This window comes from Bubalus kerabau, chromosome 17 (assembly GCF_029407905.1).
Source record: "Bubalus kerabau isolate K-KA32 ecotype Philippines breed swamp buffalo chromosome 17, PCC_UOA_SB_1v2, whole genome shotgun sequence".
Classification (NCBI taxonomy): domain Eukaryota; kingdom Metazoa; phylum Chordata; class Mammalia; order Artiodactyla; family Bovidae; genus Bubalus; species Bubalus kerabau.
Genome location: NC_073640.1, coordinates 58,535,339 through 58,545,069, shown reverse-complemented (window position 1 = coordinate 58,545,069; position 9,731 = coordinate 58,535,339). Strand labels below are relative to the sequence as shown.

Below are 9,731 nucleotides of genomic sequence, written 5' to 3'. Positions count from 1 at the left end.
ATGCAACCTACTCCAGTATTCTTGGCTGGAGAATCCCATGGACAGAGGAGCGTGGAGGGCTACAGTCCATAGGGTCGCCAAGAGTCAGATAGTCCTTGCAGACTGAAGTGACTTGCACAGCACAGCACAAACTGAGGTGAGGAGAGAGGGGGTGATTTGCTCAAAGCCACACACTCAGTTGGGGCAGAGTTGGGATTCAGAGCAGAACTTCCTGGATCCTTATGAAGGACTCCATTCCACTTCCTCAAGCTCAGTTTCTAACTCTACTGTAGGAACCACAGGAAAAAAAATAGATAGATATCTTTATTCATATTATATACATATATATATATATATATAATACATATATGTATAACATCTTTAAGAAATAGAGACACAGCACTAGATGGAAGATTCCAGAGCACTGTAGACTCACCAGCCTTTGGCCTCTCTCTTCCCTTGCCCAATAACCAGTCCTGTTACCCACAGGATCTCGTCTGGGCCCTCACCTTCTAGGTCAGCCCCGCAATGCTGCTGGTCAAGTCCCAAGTCCACCTCCTCGAACAGCCACGTTCCAGGAGTTGATTAGAACTTCCAGATTGACAACAGACAACTCTGGGTCCCTGGAGCCTTGACTCCTTTTGGCATCACAGAACCACAAAGAAGTCATCTATGCTCATCAATACTCTCCACTCCACTGGGCAAGCTGGAACCAGCAAATCTGATGTCATCACTGCCAATCCTTCCCTGACTGTGATCAGTCTAGAGTCACAGAATCTTGATTCCTTTGGATATTCTAGAATGGCACTTAAAAAAAGACACAAAGCTTGGTGATCATGGAGAAGCCTTGCATCTCTGTTTGGTTCGATGTTCTACCACCAGTGGGTCTGGAGTTGTCGCCTATCAAGAACCCCCAGTCTGTCACTTTAGTCCTTGTAGACCCACAGGCTCTCCACTGTTTTGTGCATTCTAGAGACATAACTCGTTAGTTTCTGGAATAGTCCACCTCTCAGGTCAAAGCTGCTCTAGAACCCCCAGTGCTGGCCTCTGTAGCCAATCTGGATTCACAGAATCTCAACTCTGGGGTTTTCTGGAGCCACAAAGTCTTTCCTTGACTTACAATCAACAGTCTTTGTCATTGGTCAATCAGTATAGTCTTAAACTCTTGGGAGCATCCCATAACTTCCCCTCTTTAGGTCATCTAGAAAAAGTGATTTGCTATGGAGTCAACTGAGTTGAGAAGCAACAGTCCCTTGAATCTAAAGTCAGTTCAGGCCAATGAATTCTGGATCTCTGTTGCTACTTGAGAACAGCTGACTTCTTCCCCTGGAGGCAGTCTATACCTCATTTCATGATCCTGCTTAACAAACCAAACCAGCCATCTAGAGGAATCTAGAATTACCAGTCCTCGCCTCTTGAGGGGTCCAGAATTCTGGGTCCCTTATCTCTAGCGAGACTCAGGAATTGGAATGACAAGTGGGTCTCAGGAGGGAGCACAGTATTCAGAGGAATTAAGGTCCCTCCAGTATGTTCATGATGGGTCCACTAGGCATGGCAGAACATCACCAGCTAATAATTTACTCAGCAGGCCTGTTGGTCTTAGGAAACACCTGCCTCCACCCCAGGAGAGGGCCCAAACTCTCCATCTTGCTACTTCTGGGAAAGGGATGCAAATAAGGGGATGCCAGCTTGCATCACGGGGGCAAGGTCAGCGCCAGGGTTGGTGTGAGAACTTGGGGGCTGGCAGCCTTGTCCTCTGCCTCTGCCGCATCCTCCTCCGTGGCCTCCTCTTCCTCATCTTCTTCCTGGCAGCAGCTCAGAGCAAGTTCATTCTCATAGCAGAATGCTGCCAGAGAGCTGGGGAAGCCAGACTTGGGGCTCTGGGAGGCACGCTCTGCCCGTTCATCCAGCTCCTTGGCGCTACAGACAGGCGTCCCTGGGACCTCATAAGTGCGATGGAAGTGGCGATAGTCGACCTCGTACTGGGAGCCACGCTGAAAGAGGACCGGCTCAAAACGATGGCCCCAGAGCAGCTCACCAGGGAGGTAGGAAGAGCGACACTGTGTGGTCATAGCTGTGGCCTCGACCATGCCCTCGAGAATGACCACCAGCTCAAAGTCAGCCCGGGCCAGCTCAGCCCGTCCTAGTTCGTACAGAGGACTGGCGGAGTCAATCTCATGCACGATGGTGATGGGAGACACAAGGAAGATGCGATCAGTGCCACCATCAAAGCCCACGTCCACATCCTGGTGGTCCAGAGGTATGTACTCACCCTCCGGGGTCACTCGAGGCTGCAGCAAAAGGCAGGTGGCCAAAGACAGCAGGGAGCAGAGAGGTGAATGGAGATAGAGATAGCGAGAGGAGAGGATAGAAGTGCATGAGAAGAGGAGGGCAGAGACCAGTAGGGGTAGGGGTGCAGAGAGAACATGGACCCAGAGAGAGAGGGATGGTGATGCAGAAAGAGGAGCACACAGACCCAGAGAGAGGGAGATGGTGGTCCAGGAAGGTGAGGATGGAGCCCAGAGGAAGCGGGGCGGGGGGTAGACAGAGACTCAGAGAGGGTTTGGGGAAGGAAATCCGAGAAAGACAGGGGAGAGAAAAAGATAGTGACAGTGACATGGCACAGAGCCACAGAAATCAGCAGGACAGACACAGTTAAAGAGACAACAGACGATAAGAATCACATCCGAAAGCAATCGGAGAAGGAGGAGAGGCAAAGAAAAATGGCTTTCATTATATGGCCAGAGAAAGATAAACCAGGATCACAATCTAAGTCCAACAGAAGCTATGCTTATGTTCTGCCTGTTTCACCGTTGCCTCAGTCTAGTCCCTGGGATATTCTCTCGCCCACTCCTCAACCCAACTATCTCCATCCCCTTGTGTGTCTGTATATTTCTGTGGGGTGGAAGCCTAACCCCAAGCCAGGTATCGGCAGTTTCACCGCACCTACCCATTGGTTCCATACCCACTACCAAGTCCTGTCAATGCCCCACAGACTTCTGGGAGAGACAGTGTCCCTCCTGGTCACGAATCTCTGGATTTCAGTCAAGCAGGAGAGAGAAGTGGAGAATGGGGCTCCATTCTATTACCAATGTCTACGCGAATCCCTAGAGGCTGCTGGGAGTTGTAGTTCCCACCACAACCCTGTCCTCTTTTCATCCAAGTCCAGCCCTAACCCTGCATTCAACTTAAGGGTTGAACTTTACAGGGGCAGGAGCTGCTACTGCCCCAGAATTTGTTTGGGCAGTTTGACTGCAATTCTAGAAACACTAAGGCTCTTTTATCAGGGTGCCAGAGGGAGCTATTGCCCCAGGGGCCAATGGGAATTGTAGCTTTGTTTTTGTTTTTTGCTGAGACGCTAACATTAGCGTTTCCCAACCCCCTGCCCTGTACTTCTCTGAGCAGGAGGCTGGTGGGAAAGTCTGGGCCCCTGAGGTGGAAAATGAAGGCTCCCACAAATGCTGCAGGACCACACACCCAGAGGCCACGGAGAATTGTCTTCCCTGGCTCTGCAGGTATGAGTAGCAGCCCATCCTCAGGCCTGCATCTCCCACAAGCCCGTAGGAGCCTGACCTCCCTCACAGTCCTCTCTCTGTACTACAACACTGGCTGGGGATCGTAAACCTGAGCCGTGGTTTACACCACCAGCAAAACTACAACTCCTCTTCAGACCAACCTGGGTGGGCGCTTTCCGTGCCCCCAGAGCCTTTTGGGAATTGTCGTTCAGAGTCTACCGATCAGAAGTGGACCTCGCAGGCCTGCATTTCCCACAATTCCACGGGGGGCAGGGGGGGCAAGTCCCAGGGGACTCTTTAAGTTTCAAAATCTGGTCTCAGGTCTAGGCTTCCAGGAAGAAATGATCTGAGACCTTTCTCTTGGGTTTACACTTCCCACAGTGCTTCGGGAACCACCTTCAGTCCTCAAGGAGAGGCAGAAGGTGTCCTGCCCGAGAGACTGCTGGGAATTGTAGTCCAAGTTCCTTCCAGGCTCCACGCACACTGCTCCGTAGACCTACAACTCCCACCACTCCCCGCGGCTCCAACTCCCAGACCTCGCGGAGGGGCCCGCCCACCAGGGGGCGTGGCCTGCCTCGGGGCCGACTCGCACCTGCAGTAGCTGGGCCCGCACGTGGGCCTCGACTAGATGACTGCGGCGTAGGTTGCCGACACGCCACATGAGGCAGAGGCGGCGGTCGCGCAGCGCCACGACGGCGTTCTCGCTGAAGACCAGCGTTTCGTTGCGCTTCTTGGGCTTGGCCATCTTGGCCATGACGGCGCCCACGACGAAGGCGTCTAGCACGCAGCCGGCGATGCACTGGAGCACCACGGCGGCCACGGCGGCCGGGCACTCCTCGGTGACGCTGCGCACGCCGTAGCCGATGGACGTCTGCGTCTCCAGCGCGAAGAGGAAGGCGGCCAGGAAGCTGGCCACCTGGGAAAAGCAGGGTGCGGGCGGCGGCGGGGCAGTCAGGTCGCCGTGCAGGGAGGCGATGAGCCAGAAGGCCAGGCCGAAGAGCAGCCAGGAAGCGAGGAAGGAGCAGGAGAAGAGCAGGCACATCCAGCGCCAGCGCACGTCCACGCACGTGGTGAACAGGTCGCTCAGGTAGCGCGCGCCCTGGCCGCCCAGGTTCACGAAGCGCACGTTGCAGTGCCCGTCCTTCTTGACGAAGCGCCCGCGGCGCCGCCCCACCCGCGACTGCGCTGGCGCCCACCCGTTGTGGCACAGCCCCGGCCCCGCTTCCTCCTCATCGCCCGCCCTGTCGTCTCCAGACTCCAGGGCGCCGCTGAGGCGGCGCAGGGCCCTGGCCAGGCCCATTGGGCGGGGACACCCCCTCCACTTGGCCTAGCAGGGGGCGGGCGCCCCGAACCTGTGGGGACAAGAAACGGGCAGCCACGTCAAGAGTGCCAGGAATGGGGGCGGGGTGGGGCTCACTGGCCAGGCATACTTACTGGGCCTTAGTGGCCTCATCTGGCAAATGGGCGGAAGATCAGAACAGAATCGACAACACTGATGGTAATACAATAGGAAACATTTGTGTAGCAACAACAACACAACTACAGTGGTAGCAGTACTGTGTTACAACAAGCACTTCAGTTATTAGAGCCAGTGTTGTGAGCACTTCGCATGAATTTAGATATTTGAACCTCCAGCAGCATAAACATCATCGCCATTTTACAGACGAGGAAACAGGTACAGAACATTTAACTTGCCCAAGGTCATGGCTGAATAAGCTGGGGTTTGAGTGCTAGCAGCCCAGATCCAGAGTCCAGACTCATAAAATAAAAGACTAAGCAGTCACAAAGAAAACAAACTTAGGGTCACCAAAAGGGAAAGGAGCGGAGATGGGGTGAGGGTTGGGGAGTGGATAAAATTGGAGTTTGGGATTCACAGATACATACTACTGTATGTAAAAGAGATAAACAACAAGGACCTACTGTAGAGCACAGGGAACTATATTCAGTATCTTGTAATAACCTATAATGGAAAAGAATCAGAAAAAGTATACATATATAACTGAACCACTTTGCTGTATACCTGAAACTAACACAATATTGTGAGTCAACTATAATGCAATAAAAATTTACAAAAAGACTGAATGGTAACTGCTGATCTGTATGGAGTCAGCTTGGAGAGATGAGCCGGGGCTCTAAGGTCACCTATAGGTCAGGAGGCACAAATGACAAAAGGAAAAAAAGACACAATTTGAACTTCATCGGAATTAAAAACTCTTGTGCTTCCAAGGACCCTAAGACAAAAGTGTAAAGACCGTCTGCTAATGGGAAAAAAAATTTGCAAATCATATCTAAAAAATTTGTATCCACAACATATAAAGAGGCCTTATAACTCAATAAGAAAAAGACAACCCAATTTTAAAATGGTCAAAGGATCTGAGTAGGCGTTTCTCCAAAAAGATATAGTTGACCCTTGAACAATATGGGTTTGGACTGCATGGTTCCACTTACACGCAGATTTTTAAAAATAAATCGTAGAATAGTACTACATGTTCCGTGGTCTGTTGAATCCTTGGATTCAGAACCATGGATACAGAGGATCAACTCTAAAGTTTATACTCAGGGATTTTCCTGGTGGTCCAGTTGAAAATCTGCATTGCAGTGCAGGTGACCCGGTTCCATCCCTGGTCAGGGAACTAAGATCTCCCATGATGCAGAGCAACAAGCACAAGCGCCACAACCAGAGAGGCCTTGTGCCACGAGGAGAGATCTTGGATGACACAACCGAGACCCGATGCAGCAAATGAAATAAATAATAACGTTATACTTGGGATTTTGACTGTGGAAAGAGTTGGCACCCCCAATCCCCATGTTGTTCAAGGGTGAACTGTACAAATAGTCAATAAACATAGGAAAAGATAATTAACATCATTATGCCATCCGGGAAATGCAAATCAAAACAAAATGAGTTACCACTTCATACTCACTTGGGATGGCTATAAAAACAAGAAAAAACAAAACAGAAAATTGTTAGCAAGGATGTGGAGAAACTGGCACCTTCCTATTGCTACTGGTGGAATGTAAAATTGCACAGCTGGTGTAGAAAACGGTCTGGCAGTTCCTTAAATGGAGAGTTACAATTCCACACTCAAGTATCTACCCAAGGGCATTAAAAACAAGTGTCCACAGACTGTACACAGATATTCACAGCTGCATTATTCACAACAGCCAAAAAGATGGACGCAGCCCAAATATCCATCAATTGATGAATGAATGAATAAAATGTGGTCTTTCCACACAATAGACTACTACCCAGTAACTAAAAGAAAAAAAAGTGATAGATGTTACAATGTGGATGAACCCTGAAAACACCATGTGAAGTGAAAGAAGCCAGTCACTAAAGACCATATAGTGTATGCTACTACTGCTAAGTCACTTCAGTCGTGTCCGACTCTGTGAGACCCCATAGAGGGCAGCCCACCAGGCTCCACCGTCCCTGGGATTCTCCAGGCAAGAACACTGGAGTGGGTTGCCATTTCCTTCTCCAACGCATGAAAGTGAAAAGTGAAAGTGAAGTCGCTCAGTCGTGTCCGACTCTCAGCGACCCCTACTTCCATTTAAATGAAATATCCAGCACGGGCAAATCTGTTAAGCTGAGAAATTAGACTAGTGGTGTACGGGACTGGAGAGATGGGGCAATTGGGAAGCAATAGCCAGAGGAATGGGATTTCTTATTGGGGTGGTGACAACGTTCTAAAATGGATAGCGATGATGGGTACACACCACGCAGCACGCTGCAGTCCATGGGGTCTCAAAGGGTTGGACACGACTTGGTGACTGAATAATATGGTCACACAACTCTGAATATACTAAAAACCACCGAATCGTACACTTTAATGTGTGAATTGTATGGTATGTGGATTACACTTCAATGAAACTGTTATGAAAAACGAGCACAATAAAACCCAGGCTCAGCCCTGACTCTCAGATCATGGGGAAACCTTTCTAAACCTGTTTCCTCAGCTGTAAAATGGGGATGTTGGACTTTATCAAGGTCAGGATCAAGTTATATAGACCCAGGGTCCCATCCTGGCTCAGTTGCTGACCCAGTATGTGCCCTGGGACCACCTGCTTCAATTTTTGGAGCCTGAGGTTGCTCATCTGTGGAATGGGGATTTAAAAAAAAAAAAAAATCCTTAAAAAGGAATCCAGAAGAAAGAACTTGGGCTTTTGAATCAGGCAGTTCTAGGCTGAATCCCAGCTCAGGCACTTACAAGCTATATGAATGGTGGCAAGTCACATTTCTTCCTGAGCTTCAGTTCCCTTATCTGAGAAATGGAGGGAATCTTAGCTGAACCAGGGGGACGTAGAGGAGGGAAGGGGCCTGCCTGGACCTGTAGACCACATTGCCCTCCAGCAGCTGCACCACATTTGGCCCTGTGGTGTTGGGACTTCAGGGACCTGTCTGGGCTAGGGGTTAAACGTTTTGCATCTCAGTTCCATCAACACCTACCAAGCACCTAGGTACAATGAACTCCCTGTGCCAGGCTCTAGGGTGCTTATGGGCCTCTTGACAAGGATCTCTGCTTGTCTTTGCCCAGTTGCTGGGGGCACTTTCTCAGTGAAGAATGAGTTGTTAGTTGCTGTCAAGTTCAACACTGACATGTACCCACTCCCCTGCCCCGCTGCTCTGCACCTGCTGTCTGTGACCACCCAGACAGTCTCCACCCCCAACATGGGCATTTCTTAGGCCCACTCTACACAGGCAAAGCTGAGGCTCCAGTCAGCGGACCTGGTTGTGTGCACAGCCCACGATGTGCCCCAACTCTTTTTACACCCTCAACTTTCTGGGTATTAGAGACTGTTCTTCCAAGCAGCGGCAACTGAGGCTGTTGAAGGGGACAGGTCTGAGGTTAGAATGCAGGTAAATGTTACCATTTGCAGCCCTCTCTTGCTCAGAGTCCTCACTACCCACTAGTCCCCTTTCAGGGGCCACCTGATGACATGATGCAGGAAGGGGGTGATGGGTGGGGGCCTCCTCACACCCACACTGATGGGTGTTGGGATTCTGCTTCTGATGGGAAAGCAAACAGAAGCGCTGAGGTTCGTCCCTTGTCCCAACTCTCAGTCAAGAAATGGCAGACCCTGGACTCCCATCCAGCCTTCCTGGTGCCCAAGCCTGAGCGCCAGACTGGACCACAGACCACCTCATCACTCGCCCTTGTTTCCTGAGCACCTTGGTCCCCAGCCTTGCCAAGCTCCCAGAAGTCTGCAGCCCACCCTCTGGGCTCACCTTGGCCACTCAGGAGGCTGGGAGGTCAAGATCATCGCCCCGCTTCACAGGTTGGGGAGCGGACTCAGAGATCCGGCCAGAGCCATGAAGTGCCGGGGGTGGGCTGCCGGTTTGAGTCCTGAGCCTTTCCAACCCAGGATCTCGTTTCCCTAAATCCTCCCGTTGTTACCCTCAGCCCCGAGAGACAGACGTGATCTTGTCCATTTCAAGAGGCAGGCTGGGGGTGGGGGTGGGGACGCCTTTCACCTCTGGGGGGGGTCCCGTCAGCATCCAGCATGGCCCTGAGAGCTGGGATGGGGTTCTGCCTCGGGGCCCAAGCACCTCCCATCACCAATAGCAGGATCCAAGGGAAGCGGATCCAGAGCCTCAAGCCCTCCCCCGCCTCCTCCTGACCTGGGAGAGCAGCTTAATGTTTCCATATAAAGGCGACACGGGGCTTAAGGTGCATCAACTTCGTTTCAAAGTCACTGTCTAATCTGGGGCCGAAAAGCCCTGCCCAGGGGCTGCCCCCCTGCCCCCCGCCATAGAAGCATTTTCACATGCTCCCTGAGACCCTGGCTGTTCCCCCCACAACCCTCCCCCCACTCCCCAGTGGGGCCTGAGCAACAGCAGGTTGGAGGGCAGAAACTGCCAGGAGGGTGTGTAGCGTGGAGACTGCAGACAGACCAGAGTACAGAGGGTAAGAGATGGGCAGGGAGAGGCTGTCCCGAGGAAAGGACAGAGGACCTCCCCACTCCCACAGGCACCCAAGAGGACAGAATGGGAGACAGAAAAGAGTCAGGCGGAACTAGGAGCAACCGGGCAAAGACAAGCAGAGATCCCATCTTAGGAAATGGAGAGACAGACCAGATGGGAGATGAAGATGGGACAAGAAGAGATGCAGGATGGGGGTGGGGGGGAGGCAGTGAAAATAAGGCCGAAAATGGAGATGGGCTGAGCTGGGGGCCCCAGATCTGGGGGATGAGGACCCGGGAGGATAGGGTGGGGGCGCTGGGGCAGACGCCTGA

The 9,731-nt window shown here is 51.7% G+C and overlaps 1 protein-coding gene across 2 annotated transcripts; it reads right to left on the bottom strand.

The window, feature by feature from the left end:
- Positions 1–340: 340 nt before the first annotated feature.
- On the bottom strand, positions 341–7,958 carry KCNJ14 (potassium inwardly rectifying channel subfamily J member 14). 2 transcript variants are annotated; one of them, XM_055551408.1, is made up of 2 exons: positions 4,087–7,958; positions 341–2,270 (listed from the first exon to the last, which is right to left on the bottom strand). In XM_055551408.1, the coding sequence occupies exons 1-2, from the start codon at positions 4,792–4,794 to the stop codon at positions 1,674–1,676; spliced, it is 1,305 nt and encodes a 434-aa protein (XP_055407383.1). In that variant the 5' UTR covers positions 4,795–7,958; the 3' UTR covers positions 341–1,673. The 2 variants fall into 2 exon arrangements, 1 of the variants encoding a protein (XP_055407383.1); XR_008703802.1 differs by lacking the exon at positions 4,087–7,958 and adding an exon at positions 3,656–3,870 and having other exon boundaries at positions 2,137–2,270.
- Between the last annotated feature and the right edge of the window lie 1,773 nt (positions 7,959–9,731).

Bases quoted from the DNA above. Each gene is read 5' to 3' on its own strand.
- KCNJ14 (XM_055551408.1), bottom strand. From the start codon at position 4,794: ATGGGCCTGGCCAGGGCCCTGCGCCGCCTCAGCGGCGCCCTGGAGTCT. The intron at 2,271-4,086 runs GTGCGAGTCGGC...CTTTTGCTGCAG, and splicing joins TGCGGGCCCAGCTACTGCAG to CCTCGAGTGACCCCGGAGGG.